Source organism: Balaenoptera physalus (genome assembly GCF_965194825.1).
Source record: "Balaenoptera physalus genome assembly, chromosome: 7".
Classification (NCBI taxonomy): domain Eukaryota; kingdom Metazoa; phylum Chordata; class Mammalia; order Artiodactyla; family Balaenopteridae; genus Balaenoptera; species Balaenoptera physalus.
This window is the reverse complement of record NC_138886.1, coordinates 13,906,277-13,931,390: the sequence shown is the minus strand read 5'-3', so window position 1 is coordinate 13,931,390 and position 25,114 is coordinate 13,906,277. Positions and strand designations below refer to the sequence as shown.

Below are 25,114 nucleotides of genomic sequence, written 5' to 3'. Positions count from 1 at the left end.
AGGTGGTAATCCATCACATTTATATGTGAGAGGGTTCCCTCAATATCTGGGGTGCTGAATACAGCAGGGATTCTCCCAGGCATGTGAAGGGTGAGGAACTGGAGCAAAGGAACCTGACAAAGTAGTGCAGGTTCCAACCAGCAGAGCCAGGCCAGGAATGCACTTCAGATTTCTACAACTGTGTGCTTGCAAACTCTGAATGAAGTTTTACAGTGCCTGTACTTAAGCATCTTCACAGGGTTACATTCTAAATTCAGTCCCCAGCTTTCACTTCTCTGTGGCCCTCAGCAAATGTTTTTTGCCCCCATGGGTCAGGTACTCACAGAAAAAAGGTTCCACATCCTTCTGGTGGCAAAGGTGAGAATATTGCTGAGAGAACGTGGTGGTGGTAGGAGTGGCACGGTGGCCAGAGAGAGGATGGGGTCTCACCATTCCTCTTCACCTTCCAGGAAACCAGAGCTAATTCGTCCTGGTACCCAATAGCTGATATTTCACTAGGGGAATGACAGGCAGTTTTTCAAAGTGAGCCTTTAAATTGTAAATCAGACACATTAATTATAATTTTAATATAACAAATGTTATTAAAAGCAGCAATTCAAAACCATAAATCTTTTCGAAGGTGCACAGGGTTATGATAAGGTCAGTTGGCAGTAATGCAGCTATTTTCAGGTATGAATGAAATGCTGGGGTGTGGAGTCGGTGTGACCTTGCCAGGCCTTCACACTGACCTCCAGGTGAGGAAGACACTGTCTCCCTCCTTCCTCCTCTTCAAGGCCAGAGCCTCTGGAGCTTGAGTAGAGGAGGTGCAGGTACACTGACAGGCTGTGTTCATCCTGCACTTTCTCAGAAGCCTGGAAGGCAGGCCTGGGAGGCTGCTGTGTTCTCTGGAGCCAGGCAGGAGGCCCCCGGTTAGATCTGGCCCCATACTTCAGGCGGCTGGGGGCTGCCTTCTCAGCTCCCCTTCCACCTGGCCCCAGTTGGGGGCTTCAGTGGCAGCAGCTGTGGAGCTGAGAAGGGAGAGAACTGGGCCCAACCAGCTTGTTCCTGCCTGGAACATGCTGGGAAGCAGAAGGAGGTGGGTGGGCTGTGTACAGGAGGTGAGGTCCCAGTTGAAAGGCACTGTTGGGGCTGAGGTTTGAGGCAAGGGGCATCTGAACTCTTTCAGGGACCCCCCTGAATGCCCACAGATGGGGAGGGGGTCAGCCTAATGGAAAAACCAGCTCCAGGCCCGCTGCTCTCAGCTCATTGTTCATCCCCCTTCACCTTGCCGCCGGCAGCCTCCAAAACCCAGCCGAGCTGGAGGCCACGGCAGCAGCTGGCAAGGATAGTCCCCATCTGGTACAGCCCTCGCCCCAGTCAAGGCACTTCTTTCCCATCAAGTGAGTCAGTTTCTAATACCTCTGGAAGCAGCAAAAATGAGGGGTCTCCTCCCCCTCCCATTTTTGGTCTCCCTCCAGGTGGGTCTGAGTTTTAATGTTGGTTCTAAGAACTCTGTATACTCCCACTGACAAAGGCTTCCCTTTGAGGGGACTTAATGACTCAGGCCCTTTAAAAAAATCCCAGCCTGCCCCACAAGTGATTGTCAATTTCAGAACGGGGCAGGGGATAAGGCAGAGATAGTATGAGTCCCCCGTGCCTCCCTCTAGGGTCACAGCTGGTTCACGGGCAGGTGCTGGACGTTCACATTGAGTTGCAGCACGTGGCCCCCAGCAGAGGGCCAAGGAAAAGCCAAGGGCAGGAGCCACGCTGGCACCCGAAGGAATGTGTGGCTGTGTGTGTGTGTGTGTGTGTGTGTGGTGTGTGTACACCTGGAGGCCGGGGCCCGTGTGTGTGCCTGGAGGTGAAAGCACACACGCAGATGGAAGCTTATGTGTGGGGGGGTGAGTCTGGGGGTGGGAGGCAGAGGAGACAGTCTGAGGTGTAGCAGGACACGGCTTCCCTTCCTCCAGCCTCAGGTTTGCAAGGCCAGGCCCAGCTCCGTGGTAACAGAGAGAGGGATGTGGCCAGGGGAGGGAACACGGGTCTCAGAAGCTGATGCCTGCAGCCTGCACTCTGGGCCTTAATAACTGGGCTCTGGTGCTGGTGCCTTCGGAGGCAGAGACCCAGCCTCCTCACGCCTCAGATCCTGAGAGTCCCAGGGCCTCTGCCACACAGGCTTTGCAGAGGCATTCTCTCTCCCACCCTCACCACCTCTTCCCAAGGGCAGAAGGAGAGGCAGGAAAGTGAGAGGGAAGGGCTCCTCAAGGCATCCTCTTACCCACCTTCACCCAGTCTTTCTCAAAGGTTTCTGTTCTCATTATGTGGTCCCTGGGATGGGTCAGGTGTAAGGATGTCCAGTGGAGGGTTGGGTGTGTAAACACACACACCCAAAAGGGGAAGGAAAGGTAAAGGGACGCACTGGGGACAAAGACTCGGGCCTCAGGAACAGGCCACAGAGCCAGCAGGACACTAATTCAGAGGAACAGGTAAACAGTTTGAGGGAGTGTGTGGAGACACTGAGAAGTAGCCAGCGGGGCCTCAGAGACACAGGCAAAGAGGTGGTGAGCCTGAGGAGGCCGGAGAGCAGAACGGGCACAGCGGAGGCACAGCCCTGGCAGGCAGGCAGGCAGGGCTCTGGCCAGGCACTTGCAGCTCCATCTTGCTTCCCTCCCCCACCCCAGCCTGGAGAGAACTGGGGAGCCTGTGGCTTCCGCTGTCTCCCCTTTGGTTTCCAGGACTGCTGGCATCCTGTGGGGGCTGGTCAGTAAGGGGTAGTCCCTTCCCACTCCACCAGGTACTGAACCTTGCCCTCGGGCGTGACCCTCCGAGCCAGCACCTGGTACTTCTCCCCACAGGCTAACCGCCCGGCTGCGCCAAAGTAGTTGGTGATGGATGACTTGAGGTGGGACAAGGACGAGTCATCTTCACTGATGCTCTCGAACGTGTGGCTGTCGATGCCCTCGTCGGGCCGCTCGGGGCCTGAGGCCCCCTCCGCGCTGCTGTCGGAGGGGCAGCGTCCACCCAGCTCGGCTGCCCGCCGCTTTGCCCGCAGTGGCATGTACGCTTTGGCTGCCAGCTTCCTCTTGCGGCTGCCCACTGTCCGTCTGCACCGGAAGGGGAGGAGGAGGACGACGGGAATGAAACGGGATTATCCCACCAAGTCCCTGTCCCTGAGCACGCCGGGCACCAGGCCCTGGGCACCGATGATCCCCCTGGATCCCTACAACAGCCCTGAGGAGGCTCCAGAGGAGAAACCACCAGCCGGGAAGTGGCAGAGCCCGGATGCAAACCTAGGTGTGTCCAGCTCTAAAACCGTGTTTCTTAGGTTGAGGAGCTCAGTGTTAGGCGCCTGAGTCCAGGAGCACCGTCCTCTGCGCTTCCCGCAGCCATGCGGTGCAGAGGCCCTGCTTACTCTGCCTAGTCCGTCACCTGCACTCACTGTAGCTGGAGGCGTCACACAGGGGTAGGGACGGGGAGACAGACATGTATCCCCTCTCCTCCCCTCTCCCCCCCCTCCCCTCCACAGGGACAGAAAGAGGCGGAGGGGGGGAAAGAAACACACACACAAAAGAAGAGGTACACATTCACAGGTACTTCGAAACAAACCAAGACCCAAAGAGCTAGTGAGAACCAAAGAAATAAAAGAAAGTACAGAGGCAACAGCAGAGAAAGAGATGTCTGGAGACAAGACACGCTTCAGTGGGCATTACATCGATACTTTAAATTCTACGTTTTGCAAGGGCCTCAAGTATCCTAAATACGGTTAAAAGAGCCTCAGGTAAAAAGTTGTCTGTGTGCTTTGCAGCACCACCCTCCCCTTGCTGCTGAGGACCAGCTATTGCCAAGCAGGCTGTACCCTTAGCTAGGCCTCCAGGGATTTCTGTCCCCTCTCCTAGTCCTTACACTTTGCAGGATGCCATTTCCCCTCTACCAGGCTCTTCTCCTTAAAGACCCACAAGACAGACACCAGGTTCAGACAGCCAAGAACCAGGGTCAGGGGACCCTGCAGTCAGAGGCACAGACATTGCAAAATCATGGCAAACAGAGGCCAAGAACCCCAGAATGGAAGAACCCTGGATCTGAAACTGCCCAGCAAGAGATGTCACATAACCTGTAGCAGGCTAAGAGGAGCAGCCCGAATGCCCACAGCTCAGAACCGGACGGTCCCAGACCCTCACACACCTAAAGGCGGCCAGGTCCTGAGACTCAGACGCACAGAGTGAGCCACACATCACAAATGGGGTTGGGGGTTCTGGGGGGAGCGACGGAACTTGAATCCATCGTGCTGGGAGGCTAACCTGGAGTCGTAGGAAAGGCTGGTGGAAGCGGAGCCGGAGGTGCTGGCAGCGTCAGTGGAGTCCACGTCGGAGAAGAAGGTCTGGCCTGAGCTGGCGCTAAGAGGGAGGAGAGGGTGAGCCAGCGCTGATCCTCAGCGCCCCTTGGGACCTCCCAGTCATCTCCTGGTCCCTCTCACGTGCATCCTTCGTCCCAGCCGAAGCCACCTTCCCACTGAGCTTCCCGCCACCACAGCTGCAGTGGCACCTCCTCTCTCCTGAACGTTTCCTACCCATCCAGCCTTCAAAGTCCAAGGAGTCACAAAAGCCTTCCCTGACCGCCCTCCCCTGGCATTGACATCAACACTGTGACGGTCATTAGAGATGATAACGAACATGATCCCAGGCGCTTGTGCAGCACCTTACAGGCCGGGAGTGCTTTCGTGCACAGGATTTGGAGTCTCCTAACAACCACGCAGGACCAGGTGAGGAGGTTCAGAGAGGTTAAAGACTTTTGCTAAAGTCACACAGCTGGCGATTGCTAAGGAGGGGCTGGAGCCCAGGCCTGACTGACTGAAGCCCTTGCTCCCTCCTCCATGCCTACAGGAAAGCACGAAACGGCCTTTAATAGTTCTGGAAATAAAACGATGGATGCAGCCCCTCCCCTTGGGTGTACCAAGCACGAGGCTCTGTGGGAGTACACAAGGAGCATCCGCCACAGCCTGGGGAGGGTTAGGGAAGGCTCCCTGGAGGAACGTGAATGTGGGGTGATCGCAGCAAGTTTGGTATCAGGCGTGAGGCAAGGAGAAGTGGGAGAGGTAGGGAGGGCTGGGCTCGGCAGGCCTTGAGCGCTGCCCTGCGGAGCTGTCCCCGGGAGCCCTGCAGGCTTACAGCGTGGGTGTTAGGCTGAAAGCCCTAATGCAGACAGACCTTTCAGGCAGCCTTCTGCAATGCGGACCCTTTAACTCAGTGACCCCAAGGGAGCTTCCCCTCCCTCCAAAGGCTCTCTGCTTCACATCTTCCAGGGCTGGAGGAATGGTGGTCTCCCTGCTTGGTTCCATCCCAGTCTCCAGAGCAGAGCTCTCTGTCGGGTCCCTCACTGTTACCTTTTTAAACTCTGTATCTCATCCAGCGTGAAGTCAAATATGCTGGCCAGGTGGTGGTTGGTGCTCCAGGCCGAGGTAAAGTCACTCTGTGGACACAGGAAGGAGGGGTGGTCAGCTGGAAAGCATCACTTCCACCTTCCACAGCGCCCTCCTCCCCGCTGAGGGCCGCACAGGCTGCGCGGGGCCAGCTGGCCTTCTGAGGGTCACGCTTGGCACTTCCTCTTGTTTCCTGTCCTGACCAGGGAGCCGGGTCATGTCAGTTCTAGTCCTGGCTCTGTCTCTGGCCAGTTGTCTGAGTGTCCCATCTCTGGGCTTGAGTTACCTCAACTGCAAAAGGTGGCTAGTAACACCTTCTGAGCTTCATTCACTCTTAGAGGTGTCAGGGGGCGCGGCAGAATGGAATGACAGTTGTGAAGGTGCCTTATAAATGGTCCAGGGGAGACAACGTCTAATGTTACTGCCCACAGCGAGGGCTTCAGTGAGGATGCAGGGCTACTGAAGAAGGCAAGAATGCTCTGGAGCCCTGGCTCTGGGCTGGGCTCTGCCACTGCCTGAGGTGTGACCTCAGGAGGGTCGCTGCCCACCTGGGCCCTCAGTTTCCCCACCTGGACAGTGGAGGCAAGGCTATTAGCTGCCCTTGCCCAGCCCCGCTCTGGGTTCTTGGGAGAACTTGGGGAGATAAAAGGAGGAGTCTTGCAGTGCCTGGCCCTTCCTTGTTTAACCAGCTGTAAAAGGATCCTTTCGGGGACGTGGGAGAGTCCCCTGAGCCTGGGGGACTTAGTTTTCTGCACAGGAATCCCTAGTATGTGCTGACCCTGAGTGTGAAAGTGGAGAGTGAGAAAACGAGAAACTAACACTGGGGATAGCATCTTCCAGCAAAAACTTTGATCTTTTTCTTCTATAAACTCGCCTTTTCTGCTGCTGGAATTCATGAGGCAACAAACTGTGGAGACAGAAAAGGGAAAGGGTGGCCCAGTCAGAGCCTGAAGGCCCAGAGGGTGGCCCCGAGAGAGGAGTGGCTGGGCAGGGGTGGGGTCACAGCGTGGGAGTGGGCACAGGCTCTCCTTTACAAGGAGACCTGGGGAGGGGGGGGTGTCCTCTGGGGCAGCAGGTATACGAGGGTGGTGGGGTATAGTGGGCAGGCAGGAGAGGAGGTGCCTCTCCTGCCTCGGGCATCCAGGTGCTCTGCCCCCCACCCCCCGATGCCAGGAAGAGGGCGCTGGGCTCAGCCGGGAGCGCTAGGGAGCCCTTACACACTGACTGCCCCTTGACCTCTCTGCCTCAGCCCTAAGCCAGCAAGACTGGGTCCCGTGATCTGGCTTTCCCTCCAAGCAAGGCCACAAGGGGCTGTGGCTGAAGGAGCGGGGACGTGGGATGAGGTCCCGGCTCAGCCACTGACTGGCCGGTTCAGGGTGCCTCCAGCTGGGACTAACTGGCTGGAGGCCTGCCCTGATCACTTGGATGCCACCACACAGCCCATCGGAGGGGGCTGCAGCTGGAGCCGGGAGCAGAGGACCCGAGGTCGGCTGCGGCCCCGGCCCCGGCCCCGGGGCCCCAGGCACTGACCCAGGCTTGCTCTTTCCTCTCTTACGCAGCTCAGAGGCGCCGTTCTCAGTGGGCACCAGGCCCTTGTCGGGCAGCAGCTTCCCGGGGGGGTTGGGCGGGACGCGGATGCGCAGGCGGAAGATGCACTTCTTCTTCTTGATCTCCTTGCCGCAGAGGAACCTGGGGGTGGGCAGGGAGAGGAGAAAGCTCTGGAGCCTGTCCGTCCATCCTCCTGGGGAGGAGAGTCAAGTGTTAAAACCTCCCTCTCTGCCTCCCAGGACCCAGAGCTAAAATCCAGAGTGGCCCGTGGAGACACTGATTCCTCAAAGCCTGTGGGATCAGGGGCTCCAGGTGGCGGCCGAGAACGTAGCTGGTGGCTCCTCCCTGTCCTTCCTTGTCTTGTGTGCGGTTCTTGCTGCTCCTCTCCCTTTTCTTCTCTGCCTCAACCAGCCCCAAGGCCTCTGCCTACAGGAAGCCCTCCTCCAGCTCCCCGTGGAACGCTATGGTCAAAACACTGGATTCCACACCACTCTGTTCTCTGCTCTCCCCAAGGAGACTGAAAGCACCTCCAGGCACTTCCCTCACCCTTTCATCACTGGCTGAGCTGCCATGAGGCTGCAGAGGTGACTCAGCCACAGTCCTACCCTCAGGAGACTGTCCACAGAGAGGTCAGGAGGCCCCATGCACTCAAGCAGAGGGCTGTGTCTGGGCCCCAAACCGTGGCAAGATGAAAGAGAGAGTGGATGATTCTGTCTAGAGATGTCTGGGGAGGCTTCACAGAAGCAGGGACCGTGTCTTATTCACGGTGTCCTCAGTACCTACACAGGGCTGACACGGAGCGGTTCAATCAGTAGTCACTGACGGAACAAATGCGTGAAAGGCATTGAAGAGCACCGTGGTGACGGAGAGTGTGAGCAAAGGCACTGAGCAGGAAAGCAAAGGGTTCAGAACGGCTGGCGCCCAGAATAGATAAAGCACAGGGTCCGTGGCAGAAGGTATGGGCAGGGTCTGATCATAAGAGGCCTCGAATGCCATGCTAAGGAGCTTGCGCATTCTCCGTGGTGGTAGCGGGGGGCATGCCAGCCGTGTGTTCTGAGAAGAACTCAGTAGAGTGGATGGGCAGACGTGGGCTGGGGACAGGTGATGAATCCGTGCTTCAGTGCCTGGCCCAGAACCACAGATGGCTAGTGCAGCGGAGACCTCCGAGAGCAGGGGCTGCAGCCCCCTGTGGAGCTGAGTCCAGTATCAAAATGCGTCTGGCTGCCGGAGTGGTCAGGGCAGGCATCCCAAAGGCAGCGGGTGCTCCCTGATCTTCAAGGACGGGTAATATGCACATAGTCAAAGAGAAGTGGAGGGAGACCCAGGTGGGAGCGTAGCTTGTACAAAGGTTATGAGGTAGGAAGACGCTTTAACTGAAATCCAACCTGTCAAGGGGCCCACAGCACTCCCTCCCTTCCCTGCACGCACCGGCTTTTATAACTGTTCAGAGCGTTGAGGAGATGCGGTCCTCGGTCCGTCACGGGGGTGCTGGTGAGCTACCGGGGGGCAGGGCAGAGGACAGTCAGACCTGGCACGTGGCATCTGAGAAGGCCCCATCCCCCGTCCCCACCCTCCCCTCAGTCTCCTGATGCTCTGAGTCCCCCAGGTGAGGACCACTGACTTGTTCCGTGATCTCAGACAAGTCTTTTCACCTCTGAGCTCACGTCCCCATCTGTAAATGAGGAGAATAACTCCTGTCCTAAATGTATCAAGAGCTTTAAAAATGCCCATGCCCTTGACCCAGTAATGCTGCTCCGTGGAACCTATCGTACAGACATGACACACAAATAAAGCTTTATGTACAAAAAAGTTCACCGCATCATTTTCCTAATGATGGGAAAGAAACTACATGCCCAACAGGAAGGAAACAAGTAAGTAAACTATGGTGGAAACCATGCAGCCATGAAAAATGCTGATTAAAAACTCTTTCATAACATGGAAAAGTATTTATGATACAATGTAAACTGAAAAACATGACTTAAAATTGTATATACTGTCTCTTTGTTTTGTATACAGATTCATTTGTATTATTTTTTAGATTCCACATACAAGTGACATAATATTTGTCTGACCTACTTCACTTAGTATAATATTCTCTAGGTCCATCCATGTTGCTGCAAATGGTAATATTTCATTCTTTTTATGGCTGAGTAATACTCCATTGTATATATACACCACATCTTCTTAAACCAATCATCTATTGATGGGAAATTGGGTTGTTTCCATGTCTTGGCTATTGTAAATACTGCTATGACCACTGGGGTGCAGGTGTCTTTTCGAATTAGAGTTTTCATCTTTTCTGAATATATGCCCAGGAGTGGGGTTACTGGATCATATGGTAGCTCTATTTTTAGTTTTCTAAGGAACTTTCATTCTGTTTTCTATAGTGGCTGCACCAATTTACATTCCCACAAATTTATGGTTACCAAAGAGGAAAAGGAGGGGGAAGGGATAAATTAGAGGAGTATGGGATTAACAGATACACACTACTATACATAAAATAGATAAACAACAAGGATTTACTGTATAGCACAGGGCACTATATCCAATACCTTGTAATAACCTATAATGGAAAATAATCTGGATAAAATATATATATATGTGTGTATGTGTGTGTATATATATATACACACACATACACACATATATATATATGACTGAATCACTTTGCTGTATGCCTCAAACTAACATAATATTGTAAATCAACTATACTTCAATTAAAAATTGTAAATACTGTATAAGCCATATAAAAAGAAAAATAGACGTGGGGCTTCCCTGGTGGTGCAGTGATTGAGAGTCTGCCTGCTAATGCAGGGGACACGGGTTCGAGCCCTGGTCTGGGAAGATCCCACATGCCGCGGAGCAACTAGGCCCGTGAGCCACAACTACTGAGCCTGCGCGTCTGGAGCCTGTGCTCCGCAACAAGAGAGGCCATGATAGTGAGAGGCCCATGCACCGCGATGAAGAGTGGCCCCCGCTTGCCGCAACTAGAGGAAGCCCTCACACAGAAACGAAGACCCAACACAGCCAAAAAAATAAATAAATAAATAAATAATAATTAAAGGTGCTAATAATTTAAAAAAAAAAAAAAAAAAGAAAAATAGACGTAAATGAGAGGATTGAACTATGTGCACCTATGTGTGTTAGCAGTGGATGTTTCTGAGTGGTGAGATGCAGGAGTGTGGATGGTTTTCTTTTAAGTATACTTTCTGACACTTTGAAAATTTTCTACCAGGAATATGTATGATTTTTTTTAATAAATCAGGAAAAAAAATATTAAAAAAATACCAGCTTTACCTATCTCTTAGGGCTTTATAATATGTATGCCTTTTATAAATTATCAAACACTGTAAATGAAGATGTTACTATATGAAGAACTTCTGCCGAGCATAAAGGTTACTTTAAAAAAAAAGCCCTATTTCACTAAAGGATTTGGGGCAGTCAGCAGAGAAGATGCCTCACTCTGGATGTGGTGGAGAGGATTCAGAGGGTGTCATTAAAGGGCGCATGGCCCTGCCGTGGAAGTGGCTGGGGAAGCCCTGGCTCAGCTCTCCACCTCTGACATGCTGAAAGTCTCTGGTTTGTGACTTCACTCCGTGAATCCCAGCTCCCAGACCCCTGGTGATCTCTTCTGCTATTCAGAGTACGACCGGCAGAGGGCAGGCCCACTTCACTTTCCATCCTAGCCAGGTAATCTGGGGTGGGTCACACATCTCTGTAGGGAGATCTCCTCCAGCCAGACTCGACCCCCAGCTCCCTACAGCTGAGCTGGTGAGGCCCTAACCCACCCACTACCAAAGCCTGGGTTAGGAAGCTCCTCGCAGGGAACAGGCTCAGATGGCTGGACTCAGAGATGCAACGGCTCCAAGGCTCCAGGTCTTTGTCCCCACTCAGCAGCCCGCACGGACAGCCAGGGTTCCTGAAGAACTGTGCTCAGAGACCCAGATCCTGGCGTGGCGCTGTGTGACCCTGGGCAAACCTCTCACCTCTCTGGACTTAGGCAACCCCACTGTGGAACGGATTCTCGCCATTCTGATGTCCCATGGTCTTGCATACCTTGCCAAGCTGCAGGAGCTCCCAGTGGTGGTTGACAAAGGCCAGAATCTCCTCAAAGTCAAAGTACTTCTTCTTGCTCTGCACCCCCAGGTTGTAGAGGGCCAGGTGAACCACATCGACCCTGGGCAAGGGTGCAAGGAGGCGGGCCCAGAGTGAGGTGGCAGCCTGTCCAGCCAGGGCTGGAGCATCCTGGGTCCAGGCTGAAGGGCAGGGGCAAGGCTGGGACCTGGTGGCTGGAAATGGAATTGTTCCCAGAGGGAGGAGGGAAGGGAGAAACTGGGAAGGGACGGGAGTGGGCCTGGGCCAAGCTCCACCCTCTCACCATCGCAGGGGCAATCTCTCGATGTACTCTGGGCCCTGGTTGCACACGGAGCAGAAAAACAGGTAGAACCTGTGGGTGGTTGAAAAGGGGGCCTGTGGTAGGAGCGGCTCTGACACCCCACCCTGGTCCAGCGCCCTCACCCCCCGCCTGCTTTCGCATAGTCAGCACTGCCCTCATTCCCTCTGAGGAGGGGATAAAGATGGGGCAGAACAGGGACCAAGAACTAATCCCCTACCCCTTCTAACCTGTACCTCAAACCCTTTCCCAAATATCACTGGCCTGGAGTGTGGCTGAGTTCAGACTGAGCTGAACTAGGCTGGGCTGCAGGGACCACCCTCTTCCCCTCTGCCTGACACACACACACACACACACACACACACACACACTCAATCACAAACCACGTGAGACACCAACCAAGACACACACAGTATCCTGTTTGACACACATAAGCCTTCCACTAGCTTAGCCCCCCTGGTTAGAAGCCAGATCAAGTCATCCATTTCCCCCATGCCTCCTCCAACAGCCCCGGTCAGGGCTGGCGCAGGGCCTGTGTCTCTCCCCCTTCCCCAGACACTTGAAGCATCCGGGGCTTAGGGAAGGTGGGGCTGCGACTGGGGATGTGGCCCAGCGTGTCCCTCTACTGGGAAGGCCTCCTCACCCTGAGCTGCCTCTGTAGACAGGGACACACTGTCCCAGCCCCCCACTGGGGGTCTAGGGCCTGGCAGGCAACCTGAAGGAGTTGCTGCAGCTGCTGCCCCCATCCCCCCACCTCACCCCCAAGGCTGAGCCAGACCAGATTAGCACCTACCGGTCTCCGAACATCATGGGCTCATTGAGACACTGGGTGCAGGCCTCGTGGAACCACTGCCTGCACCGGTAACACTGCAGCATCCGCAGGTACCATCTGGAGAGCCAGAGGAGCCAGGGTCAGCCAGGCCCACACTCCCAGCCAGGGATCAGCCTCAGCAACCTTTCCCAACACAAACTCGCCCTCCAGCGGGGGAAAGGGAAGAGAACTCACAGTTACTGAGCACTGGGCTGTGCCAGGGGAAGCCCTGCCTGGCAGCAGGGCATAAGCTATATCATTTGATCTCACCATCTGGTCAAACACGGGCTGCTGTCCACATTTTACAGGTGAGTCAGAGGTTAAATAGCTTGTTCAAGGTCACTCAGGAGGCAAGTGGTGGATGGTGACTCAAATCCTAGCCTCCCTGACTTCAAAGCCCATGCTCTTTGTGCCACACTGGAGCCCCTGTCTCTGGTCTGTGCCTCACACACTGCTTCCCAAACACTACTGATGGGGAAAGGTTTGCCCTGGAGACTTCATGGGAGAATAAAGGCTCCTATAAGCCCCTCACCTGGTAATGTATCTACCCTATCACAACCATTCAACAACTACTCATTGAGTAAGAATGAAAACCAAAAAGGTGTTTTCTTAATTAACAGTCAGTGCTTTGTTCACACCTTGTCAGGTGTGGTCCTTGGACCACCTGCATCAGAATCACCCGGGGTCCAGGTTAAAATGCAGAAGATTCCTTGACCCGTTCCAGGCCTACTCAATCTTTGGGGTAGCCCCTGGGAGACACACTTCTGACAATCACCCGAGCAACTCTGCCCAGTAAGCATTGAGAACCACCACCTCAATGCTGCAAAGGTCTCTATAAGCATTTCTCCATCTGTTATCCCAAAGGCCTCAACACCCACGGAAGGATGATGGGGCCAAGGTTATTAATCCCACTTGAGAGATGAAGTACTTCAAGTGATTTGCCCAAATCACCCAGCTAGGTCGTAAGCACAGCCTCCAGACCCCTAGTGCTTGTCAGCAGAACTTGGGGATGAGACTCAGGACTTCAGGGTGCCCGGTAGGCTGTTTCCTGAGGGCAGAGGTTCCATCTCTCACTTCTGTGGTTCCTCCCACAGTGTTGGTGCAGTCAGCCCAAGGGAACAGGCTCAGTCAGCCACGGCTGCATGGAGGCCCAGGCCACAAGGAAGAATCAGTCAAAGACTCCCATCCTACATATAGTCAGGGTAAGAACCCCCTCCACTGCGTCCCCAAGGTAGTCCCCCCAACCCCTGCTTGCGCACCTCCAGGGAAAAGGACCTTCCTATCTCATCAGCAGCCTGTCTCACTGACTCTGGCAACGGAAAGGTTTATCTCAACGTCCATGCACCAACAGTAACAGCTCACACTTGTTAAAGCGCTTACCAAGTGCCAGGCACTGTGTGAGCCTTTACCTGAATGACCTAATTCACCCACCGCTCACAACCACCATGTCGCGGGAAAACTACGATGAGAACTGAGGCTCAGGGGTAGCACAGCTCTAAGGGGCTGGGAAAATTTGGACACTGGGGGCCAGTCTGGTAACCACTCTTCAATACTGCCTTCTTTTCCACGGTGCCCAAAGAAAACACCTCCACTCCCCCGCACCCCCCTGCGGAGAGCGCTAGCCCTGTGCTCTCGAGCCCCGCGCGCGCTCATGTGCCATCCCCGAGTCCTGAGGGAGGATACGGGCTCTTCCCTGGGGGTCCGGCTCCCCCAGCCGGCCGCGCCTACCCCGCTTCCCTGGGGCCCCGCCCCGAGCCCCGCCCCTCGGGGAGGCCCCGCCTCGCTCCGCCCCCGCGGCCTTACTCTCCCGGCCCGCCGCAGTAGCAGTAGCATTGCTGCTGGTTGGTGCGGTGGGGCGAGTCCCACTCCAGCTCCTCGGGCTGGTAGGACAGCACCATCTTCACAGCCTGCAGGGTCCTGGCGATGGCGCCCTTCTTCAGCGCGCCGCCTTTCTGCGGGAAGATGAGGGCCGAGTTACCCGCGGGGGTCCCGGTTGGGCCACACGTGGCTCCCTATCAAGGCTAGTGCCGACCAGGTGGAACAAGATATTCCAGTGTAGTCAGAAACGCACAAAGCCTCTTCTCATCAATCCCAGATCCATCCCCTCTCTATCCCCAAGGAGCTGCATTTTCAATAATATTAATAGTAATAAGCACAACAATAAAAGTAACAATAATAACCAACACATATTGAGAGTGGGCGCTTACATGGATTTTCTTTCTTAATAGTAAAGCACTATTTGTTGGGGGCCTCCTACTCCTGACACCAAACCTGTATCCATTTAAAGAGTACATTTTTTTTTTTTTGGCCGCACAGCATGTGGCACTTTAATTCCCCCACCAGGGATCGAACCCGAGCCCCCTGCATTAGAAGCGCAGAGTCTTAACCACTGGACCACCAGGGAAGTCCCCAAACCTGTATGCATTTAACAGCCAAGGAAACAGGCTCAGGGAGGCTAAGGAACCTGCACAAGGACATACAGCTTGTTAAGTGGCAGTCGCTGTCTGCCTCCAAAGCCAGGCTCTGTGACCAGGAGTGAGGCCCGAGCCCAGGGAGTCTCTGGGCTTCCAGACTGGAGGATGGGGAGAAGCAGGGTGGGAAGGATGGAGGGCTCACCCGCACAGCCAGCGCAAAGATGCAGCGTCGGCAGAACCAAGGTGTGAGCAGGGGCCGGTCGGCACTGCCCGCTATGGGGATGTGGCACTGCTGGTGGTAACCTATGGCAAAGGAGAGGGGGTGAGTGCCCACGAGGAAGCAGTGGCCCGAGGCCAGTCAGCCCAGAGGCGGCAGGCTGGGGAGGGCTGCGGCAAGTCCTGGGAGCTGTGTGCCTGCCAGCTGCCAGGGGACTGGCTGGTGATGTTCACCAGGCAGCCAGGCTGGTGTCCAGGCAGGCCACTAAGAGCCAGCGCTGGCCCAGTGCGGGAAGCACCAAAGGTCTGGCTTCAGCCTCTGTGCCCCATCTCTCCTACCCATCCTCTCCACCCACGGGGGCTCCAAAGTGCGTAACTTCTCTCACTTTCCAGAAGCCCCAGCTCTCCCCAAGGATCACCTCCCTGGGCCCTCATTCGCAGAGACTGGCCCCTTGTCACTCTGGAGCTCCAAAAGAAACAGGAAGCCAGCTAAGGCGCAAGTGGTCTGAGGTGATGCAGGTCCCGATCCAGTGGTGAATGGGGACCCACAGGTCTGGGCCTTCTCCATGCCCTGCTCATCACACTCACCCAGGCCACACTTCCCACAGATGAGGATCTCATTCAGTGGTCCTGATGTCTTCCCCAGGCAGATGTTGCACTTGGGTTCCTCTCCTGGAACACCAGCTGAAAGAAAGAGGCCACTAGGGTCAGGTCGGGCTCACAGGAAAGAGCAGTTTTAAAATTACATTCCAGGTGCTGAGCCTCTACTGAGTGCTGGGCCCCATAGGCCAACTCACTGAATCTCCCCAACCAGTCTGAGCTGCCTATTACCATTAGCCCATTCTAAAGATGGGGAAATTGAGGCTCGGAGAGGTTAAGTCCCATGCTCAGCTGGTAAGTAGGAGGGGGGGGATTCAAACCCGCAGCTATCTGACATCAAATTATTTGTCCTTTTTACCACATCATGCTGCCTCTTCTGCTTAATTTAACTTGATTTGTTAAAGTTTTTTATGTTAAATAATTTTTTAAAAATTTTATTATGGAATAATAACAGAACGTTACAATGAAACTCCACGTTCTTATCAACAATCATGAACTCATGACCAATCTTGTTTTGACTATATTCCCACTCACTTCCCCACCTCCTGTATTAAATATTTCAGTACATATCGCTGAAAGTTCAAGACTCTAAAAAAAAAAAAAAAACTACAGCGCCTTTATTGCACCTAAAAATTAAAAATAAGTTCTTAATATCAACAAATTCAGTTAGTGTTCACATATCCAACTGCCTCAAAAAAGTCATAACAATTTTAAGTTTGATCAATTGCTTTTAATCTACAGGTTCCCTCTCCATCTTTTTTTTTCCTTTGCAATTTGGCGTAGTTGAAGAAGAAATATGTACTTATGACTAAAGGGTTTGAGTGAATAAAGTAAGATACATTTTGATGTGTGTTTCTGTCTCATTTCCCCTAGCAGACGGAAAGTTCTGTAAGGGCAGAAAAGGTATCTGTTCATCTCTGTGTCCCCAGGACCTCTTATGGGGTGTGGCACATAACACGTGTTCAAGACATGTTTGTTGAATAAATGGTCTCTTGCCTCTTATCCCTGAATATGCTCCCAGGAAGGCAGGACCCACTGTGGGTCGCAGTTAAGTCTTCACTGGCTTAATGAAGTGATGGATCAGTAACTATAGCGTGCTCAGCCTTATGCTCTCATCTTGGGCGACCCCAGAGGGCTGCTGTCCTACCTGTGAGGAGCAGTGATCTAGCTGGGGAGCCACACGGTTCCCCAGGTGAACACTGCAGCACCTCCTTGGTGCCTGGCACACAGTGGGCCTTCTATTCAGGGTGTGCTACTTCTATCCATGGTTTGGACTGTCTTTCCTCACCAGCTGGCTCCTTCTGCTTTCAAAAAGAAGGCAGCCCAGGAGAGGAGACCCTCGTTGCTTTGGATTTTTAAATAATACCTTTAGGGTGAGAGGGGCTTGGAGAAGCATCAGCCTGCATTAGCCACAACATCTTGGAGAAAAAGGCAATTTGGAAGCTCGACTAACTGGCTGGGTTCTGTGGCCTCTGCTTGGCAGGCTCTTGAAATCATCTCTTACGGTAACAAATTCTTCAGAAACAGCCTCCCTGTAACTCAGCAGCACTGGGCTAAGCATTTAACCACACTGTGAGGCCAGTACGTTCAGTCTCCTTTTTCTCAGATGAAGAAACAGGCTCACAGAGGTTATGTCACTCACCCAAAGATATGCAGCAGTAAGTGGCAGAGCTAGAATATCTTGGTCCGAGGAATACTGGACCCTAAAACCTGCCTCTTCCCCACATACCGCCATGTCGGTTCTCCTGTTAGAGCATAAATGGCAAAAAAAAAAGTCTCTTCTCTCACGGTAACTCTGATTGGTAGTGGCTGCTTGGAGCTCCATGTTGAAAATATACAAGTGTTGTGATTGATTAGTGATGTCTGTCATGTACATGGCAAGGGAGAAAGGTGGCAAGAATGCCCCCAATCTGTCATCTCTGTAAGACAGTGTCAGCTCTCTGAGGGCAGGGATGGTACCCAACCCAGCTCCCTTTCAACTCTGAAAACTGGCCCAGCTCCATCCCAGTAAGTCCATCATCACCTTGCCTGGTTCATACCTGCTTGTTTGGTCTTTCCCCCACGGAGAGAGCTGGCCCAGCTCCATCCAGGTAAGTCCATCATCACCCTGCCTGGTTCATATCCGCTTGTTTGGTCTTGCCCCCATGGAGAGAGCTGCCTCCCTAGTTTTCTTACCATGCTGATAGGGGACACTGTGCTTATACCGAAAGGTGACAATTCTGATTGCCTGGGCCCTTCCCTGTTCCCTAGCCCCAGAGTGACCCAGAGCTTTGGGCAGCAAGGAAGCAAACACAGGCCTGGGACCCAACCCTGCTCTCCCAGCACCTCCCTGAGCCACTTTCTCCATCTGCCTGCCTCCCTCATGAGGTAGGAGTACTCAAGGGGATGATAGATGTCATAAGTGTGTTTCCACATAAATGTACAGCTGGTAATCCGATCAGCACCTCAGGTGTGCCTGGGGCTCCAAACACAAGGCCAGATGCCAGAAGTTAGAGACAGAAGGAGAGAAGGAAAAAATGGAGGGAGAGGCGGAGAGAGGATCGGGGGTTGGGTGGGGGGTGGGGGGTGCCTGAAATCACAGGAATACTCACCATGCTGTATGTCCTTCCACAAGACCCAATATTTGGAGTTATCTTCAAAAGTTACAAGGCAGCTCTGCTTAGAACTGCTGACCTGAGGCAGAGAGAGGGAGGGGCAGTGTGAGACAGTAGCTGCGGAAAAGCCACTTGAACACGGTCTTCCTCTCCCATTTCTGTCCCCACAGGTCAGAGGGTTTAGACCTCTCCTTGTGCTGCAAAAAGGAGAGCCAGGCTAGAAGGGGAAGGAGGATGGCAGTTCCGGAGGTAGTGCACACCCAATCACTGGAGTTGTGCAGTCAGGGACTGGGGGACGGCAACTTGGCGGGAACGCCGAGGACAGAACAGGCCAGGTGATCGTTTGTGATCCTCTCCAACCTGATTTTGTTTTGTTTTGTAGGCTCACAGAGCACTTTTCTAAAGATGTTGACCCTAAGGATGGCACCTGCTTTTGCAGGCTCTGCCTCCTTCCACTTTCAGCTTTGGAGCATAAGGACAAGGCGGGAATTTCCCAGCAATCTCCCACCCTCCATCACTGGTCTGAGGCCGAGACCAGAGGATGAGCAGAGAGATGCTGAGCCTGGGAACTGGGGCCAGGGAGGAAAGGTTTACCCTCTTGATCTTCCCGAGATAATACAGTCCATCTGTCCACCGGCACAGCACATACTGGCCCTCTGTCAGCTTGGACATCAGGTCTTTGAAGTTGTTCTTGGCTTTTGCCAGGGCCCCCTTGTTGGGGAGGTGGCTGGTGGCACCATAGGAGTCCCGAGTCCCTGGGTCCAGACCTCGATTCTCCATCAGCTTCCACTGACACTGGAAGAGAAAGAGAAAGGGGTTTTTACTCCTTACTTCAGGAGAAGGGGAAGGAAGGAAAGAAACAACCATTTATGTAACCTGTGCTATGTGCCAGATGCTTTTATCACCTCACTGGATCCTCCTGACAACGCTGTGAGGGAGGCATTATTATGCCCATTTTACTGGTCAGGAAACTGAGGTTTGGCAAGGGGAAGTGGCTATGGGGTCAGAGGCAGAGCCATGGTCCATAATCAGGCGAGCTGATTCTAAGTCCTGCTCTCTCCCCACCCATACCATGCAGCCTTCTACATAGAAAGGCTCTCTCAACCAACCAGGGAGCAAAATCTCCCTGCCCAGGGGGGCCTGAACCTCACTCCCTGGCTTCACAGCCAGAGGTTTTATCCCTAAAGCAAACATACTCCGTGTTCTCTAAGTGGAGGACCTTCTCCAGCGGAGCAGCGGGAAGTTCTCAGACCCCTGACCCCTACCCTGAGAGCTGGCCAGAGAAAACTCACCTGGAGAGGAAAACTCCTGGGTGGCTTGTGAACTGGTATAGACTTGGCCATCTGTGTCTTCTGTAATCTCCTTTTCTGTTCTCAATTATGGGATGATTTAATGGAAACCAATTCTGGGACATTTAAACTCACTTATGCTTTTACTCAGATGCAAACCGGCTCCAAGCAGTGAAGTCATTGCCATGCCAACCTCTCCACATCTGTCTCTCACCATCCTACAAAATGTGCCGCTCCCATTGCTTTCACTTCTTCCTGCTAATGGTACTACTATGGTCCCCAGACCCCCAAGCATCTTAGATTTCTCCAACCGATGAGTTGCCACAGCAGCGAAGCACAGTGACTTCTGGCACCCTACTCCTCTTTTCCATCCCCCTGTCCTGGTCTCAGTTCAGGCCTCATCTTGCCTGGGCCATTCATTCATTCAATAACTATTTCCTGAGCCTTGTGCCCACTCACCTATGCTGGGCACCTGGGATTCGGAATGGAACCACCAGCGCCCAGTGCTAAACAGGCCACTCCCTGTTTCCTGCCTCCCCACCAGACTCTTCCTCAGGGCCATCAATTCCCATCTTCTTATTCTCCCAGAAACCTTCTGTGGCTCCCCAGTACCTTCAATGGCATTCAAAGCCCCCCCACGGCCCCCTCCTCCTCAATCTGGGCTCACCTGGCTCCAGGCCCCTCCACACACTCTCCACTAAGCCAAAAACACAGCATCCCTCTGTTCCCTGCACCCGCTACTCTGGTCCCCTCCTCCTCTGCCAAGGCGCTGGGCACCTGGTGTTATGATTACCTGTAGACAGGGAGAGAGTCCTGTCTTTTTCCCTGTAAGTGTGTGTGTACTCCTGTGAGATTGTGTTTGATGTCTACAGCCTTATGTCAGTAAGCATATGAAATGGAATACATGTGTGTGCATGTCAAGGGCCCTGGGGCAGGCAGGGCCTTGCTGGGGTCTTCACTCTCCAGATGGTGGCGCGGCCACGTCCCCTCTTGCCTCCCCCCCCCCCCGCCCCCGCCCCTTCCCCCCCACCCCCATTCCTCTCTTTTCTCCAGGGCAGACCGCGCAGGCACCGGGCAGGGTGTGCAGTCCAAATCTCTGCCTTCTCCCTGCCACCTGGCTCCCGGGCGCTGCAAGGTCCCTGCCCGCCGGGCCTGGGGCCCGGGCCCGCGGCAGGTTCACAAACTGACACTTCCTCCCCCGCCGCGCCGTTGGGAGCAGGCCCGGTCGCCGCACCCCCCCTGGCGGGGCGGGGGCCCTCGGGTGGCGGCCCCCCCAACCGCGCCTCCATCCTCCCGGAGCGGGCCCCCGCGGGCTGTGATTGGCTGATTCAAACCCATCTGCAAAGAAATGCCTGTTTGCGGGTTCCCGTCGGCGTCCAGTTCAAATCCGCGGCACCCGGATCGCGGGGCCGGGCGGGGGCAGGAAGCGAGGATGATTCATGCGCAGGGGCCTCTCCCAGGGCGGCCGTTGGCTTTTTAAAAAGGGTGTTTGGGAGGGGAAAAAGCTTGCAGAAGTACCCCCTTCGGGTTCAAGCGCTCCTCTCTTTAGTCGCTCCGACGCCAAGCCTCCCCCATCCCAATCCTGCCGCAGCCTGACTTCGGACGTGAGCAAAATCCCAAACGCCCCCGTCGGTCTCCAAGCCACCCCCCCCCCCAACACACACACAACAGGAAAAATAAAGATTTTAGGCACAGGACTAGCGACCTGTCACACACGCCCCCCAAAGGCTCGGGGACCCGGGCGGGGCTCCCGCCACCCCGCGGACACCGTTCACCCCTCTCCACCCCCCAGGCGTGCGGCTTCCCAGGGCTCCAACGCCCCCGGAGGCGTTTGACCCGCCAAAGTTCAGGAAATTTCCAAAAGAGGGATGATTGCAGGGAAAGGCGAGTGTGGCGGGGAGTCCCCCGGCCCGGGCCGGCCGCCCGCAGCGCTAAACTTACCGCGAGGCTGCGTGTCCGCCGGTCCCACTTGGAGTCTGGCCACCAGGCGCATCGGCGGCGGAGGTGGCTGCGCTCGGCCCGCGGCTGCCCGGCCGAGTGTCCGCCCGTGGGGCCGGGGTCGGGGTCTCGGCGGGGGCGGGGCGGGGCGGGGGCGCCGCGGGGAGGAGGGGGGGCGGAGGAGGAGGGAGGGGCCGGGGCGCTCAGGAAGGGGCCCCCCGGGCGCGGGGCGCCATCTTTTTCGCGTTTTCCCGCGAATTATTGACGTCCCGCTTATGTAATTAGCGGGGGCCGCGCCGGCCTCGCCATTGGAGCCCGCGGCCGCGGGGCCCCGCAGCACCGCCCGCCCGCCGGCTCGCCCGCTCCCGCCCCCGGGCCGCCCCCGCGCCGCGCCCCGGCCTCCGCCCCCGCCCCCGCCCCCACGGGCGCGCATCCTCCGCCGCCACCGCGCGCCGGACGCAGACAAGCGGCGCGAGCGCACACGGACGCGGAGCCTGCGCCCCGGCATGACCGCCCGGCGGAGGCGCAGGCACAACGCGGGCACACGAGGAGGCGCGCGCGGCACTCCGAGCCGGCACACACTTGTTGAGGAAACACAGCTCTGCGCGCAGGGCACAGACGTCAGCTGGCACAGACACACAGCGGGAGGTGCAGATGCACACGGACTCCCTGCGTAGACACAGACCTAGAACAACCCAAACGGGATTCGCATGACAGAAACACACAAACATCCTGCACTTGCGGTGTAGAGAGCACACACAGAAACAGATCCACAACGCGCACGGCACAAACACAAATTCACAACACATGATACACACGACACAACACACAATAAAGAGGCAATTACAGAGTATGGACATAGATACATAGGAGAGACACCGTGTACACAGCATGGACACACAACAAAACATACACATAAAGTAGATAAACAGGCATGGAGCCACAACACAGTAACACAGGCGCACAAGAGAAACAGAGTACACCAACAGCAAATTGCACACAAACGTAATGCACGGAAACACAACACAAAGATACAATTGCAAATACATACCACACACACAAACACAACATTTAAATAAGTGGCACACAGTGAAAGACATCATACAGAGTCATAGGAATAGCAGATTGAGGAAAGGGGCGTGGCTCCAGTCATATCCAGTCCTTGCCCTGGGGAGAATGGGCAGAAATGTCCCCATCCAGACTTACTCTTTGGGGGTTGGGGGCTGGAGAATACTTGCCAACCCCTCTCCTTATCCCTCAGCCCTCTTCTCACCTGCTAGCATCACACTGCACAGACACCCGTGAGGCTGTGGAGTGTGGACATCATGGGTGTAGCAGGTGGACCATACTCCCCCAGCCCCCGGTCCTTCCTGTTGACTGTCAAGTTGCCCACCCTTGGCCCCCTGCCTCTGGGCCTTGGGGTGTGATCTCTCTGGCTGGCTGGGTCTACCTGTAGGATGCACAGAGCAGAGATTACAGTTGGAAGCACTCACCTCTGGGTCTCATAGGCCAACTCCACTGATTACCAGCTGTGGGACCCTGAGCATAGCACTTCAACTCTTAAAACCCAGTCTCCTCATAGAGTTGTTGGGAAGGTTAGGGTGAATGTATGCACAGCCCCCGGCAGCCAGTGGGTATGCAGTAAGTGATTATCGTGCTTTGTCCAGAAATTATATATTCATTGAGTGCCCCCCTGGGTAGGACTAGAACTGGGAGCTATGGGGCCCACAGTCTCATGGGGAGTCAGGTGTTGGCTCAAGCAGCAACAACATACATATATAAATATGAGGGGTGTGGTGCAGCGAGCTGGACATGGAATTGGAGGAGTCCTGGCTTCAAGTCCAGCTCTGCCTCTGAGCCAGAGTAAGATGTTGGGTGAACTAGTCCCCCTGTAGGCCACGTTCCCTATCTGTTCAAAGAGGGTAGTGGTACTACCCCATCTCACAGGGCCATTGCAGAGATGAGGACAAAATAGCATAATGCAGGGGCGGGTGTTTTTGTCAGTGAAAAAGTGATGGGCAAGATGAGGAGTGGTTAAAATACTACAAAAGGAGAAATGATAAATGCCACTAGAAAGGTATAGTTTCACCTGACCATTTAGAGGCAAATCCAACTTTGAATTGAGAACTATCATAGAAAAGGTGGCATTCAGAGGGAATGTGGGGATAGGAGGGAGGCATTCCAGGCCTAGGGCATGGTGTGTGCAGGAGGCCTGGGACGGAGGGAGTTGTGTCTGCTGGACCGGAGTTCAGGGTGCAGACGGTAAGGCTGGAGGAGAAGGTGGAGCTGAGCGTCCTGGGCTGAGCTTGGTTTTCAGCCCACGGCAAATCAGGGCCACTGAGCAAGGTTGTAAGTTATGTGTATCCTAGAGAGCCTTGGGGAGTTTAGAACTGAGAAGGGCCATGATCTGAGTTTGCTTTGGGATCTGGCAGAAGTAGGTTGAAAGCGTGGACAAACCAGAGAAAGACAAACAATCATTTTTTTAAAAAATGGGTTAAGACTATCAACAGGCAATTCACAAAAGAGGAAACCTAGGTGGCCAAAAATGTAAAGAGATGTTCAACCTCACGGGTCATGGGAGAGATGCAAATGAAAAGGGCTGTGAGACGCCATTTCACATCCTCCAGACTGGCAAGGAGTAAGCATTATATCAATGTTGGGAGAAAGGTGGAGGGGGTAAAGAGGTGGCACCCTTGGAACCCTTGTACAGTCTTGATGGAGGTGTAAATTGGTACAACTTCTCTGGAGAAGAGGTTTGGCAACATCTAATAAAGTTGAAGATACTCTTGTCTACAATTCAGTGACTTCACTCACTCAGCACATAATTATGAAAAATGAGGAATTGATTAATTGTCCATCAACAGCAGTGCAGATAGATAAATTGTGATCTATCTGTGCAATGGAATAATATACTGGGAGGGAAAATAAACTGAGGCTGTAGCCTCAACATAGATACAGTCTAGAAAAAAAAAGAAAAAGGGAACATCAAGTGGTAGAATAGTGTGATACCAAAAGTTTTTTTTTTTAATTCAAAACTATGCTATATATGTATTTTTAGGGATACAGTCAGATAGTGAAAGTGTTAAAACATGCATAGGAAATCAAAGACACTAAGTTTAAAATAGTAGTTACCTCTGGGAAGGGAGGGATGAGAATGAGATCAGAAAGAGGAACACAGGGGATTTAATTTTATCTGTAATGTTGTATTTCTCAGAAAAAAAAATCTGAAGCATATATGGCAAGGTGTCAAGATTTGACAAAGCTGGGTGTCTTGTCTGTAATTCTTCGCAATGATCCTTCTCCTTCTCAAGTCCAAAACTTTTTCTCTATCCTCTGTAAGTTTGAAATATTTGGTAATTTTAAAGATGGGGGCGGGGGCTGGGAGATTACAGCAAAGGAGGTTTAGTCACAGCACTAACCTGTCACATGTGCAGGGCCATCAGACCTCACAGTGTCCTAACATGTCTGTTCCCTGAGACTTGTCACGGCGGGGTGAACCGGGCATGGCAGGCATCAGATCTGTTCACAGGGGAGAGAACAAAAGCTTGGAGAGGTGGAGTGACGTCCCCAAAGCCACGCAAAGTAGGGAGGAGTACTCTCAGCTGTGTCTCAGGGGAGACCAGCAAAGGCCAAGGAGTGTTGAGAGAAGGTCTCCCACCTTGCAAAAATCCATCTTCTTCCATCTGCGGCCCTCTTTACTTTTGCTTTCAATTAAGGACGCCATGGAAATACAGAAAAGCACAAGGAAGAGAATAAAAGTCACTTGTGGTTTTCACTGTCTTACTTTTTAAGTCAGCTTTATTGAGCTATAGGTAATTCACATACAAAAAATTCACCTATTTTAAACGTGCAACAGTACCTCAATTCGAGAGGACCTATTTGTTTGAGTCCTAGACCAGTTAGTATATATGAAAGT

At 53.8% G+C, this 25,114-nt stretch overlaps 1 protein-coding gene across 5 annotated transcripts; it reads right to left on the bottom strand.

The window, feature by feature from the left end:
- Positions 1-542: 542 nt before the first annotated feature.
- Positions 543-21,451, bottom strand: PHF19 (PHD finger protein 19). 5 transcript variants are annotated; one of them, XM_082468519.1, is made up of 16 exons: positions 21,202-21,451; positions 20,613-20,732; positions 18,566-18,766; positions 17,969-18,050; positions 15,366-15,461; positions 14,764-14,864; positions 13,951-14,099; positions 12,130-12,225; positions 11,322-11,390; positions 11,000-11,120; positions 8,372-8,439; positions 6,926-7,084; positions 6,215-6,302; positions 5,360-5,445; positions 4,278-4,373; positions 543-3,083 (listed from the first exon to the last, which is right to left on the bottom strand). In XM_082468519.1, the coding sequence occupies exons 3-16, from the start codon at positions 18,749-18,751 to the stop codon at positions 2,741-2,743; spliced, it is 1,740 nt and encodes a 579-aa protein (XP_082324645.1). In that variant the 5' UTR covers positions 18,752-18,766; positions 20,613-20,732; positions 21,202-21,451; the 3' UTR covers positions 543-2,740. The 5 variants fall into 5 exon arrangements, with proteins under 5 accessions (XP_082324645.1, XP_082324643.1, XP_082324644.1 ...); XM_082468517.1 differs by lacking the exon at positions 21,202-21,451 and adding an exon at positions 19,264-20,053 and having other exon boundaries at positions 20,613-20,703; XM_082468518.1 differs by lacking the exon at positions 20,613-20,732 and having other exon boundaries at positions 21,202-21,333.
- Between the last annotated feature and the right edge of the window lie 3,663 nt (positions 21,452-25,114).

Bases quoted from the DNA above. Each gene is read 5' to 3' on its own strand.
- PHF19 (XM_082468517.1), bottom strand. From the start codon at position 19,314: ATGGCCAAGTCTATACCAGTTCACAAGCCACCCAGGAGTTTTCCTCTC. The intron at 11,391-12,129 runs GTAGGTGCTAAT...AACCACCCACAG, and splicing joins CCCATGATGTTCGGAGACCG to GTTCTACCTGTTTTTCTGCT. The intron at 7,085-8,371 runs GTGCGTGCAGGG...GCCCACCCCCAG, and splicing joins CTGAACAGTTATAAAAGCCG to GTTCCTCTGCGGCAAGGAGA.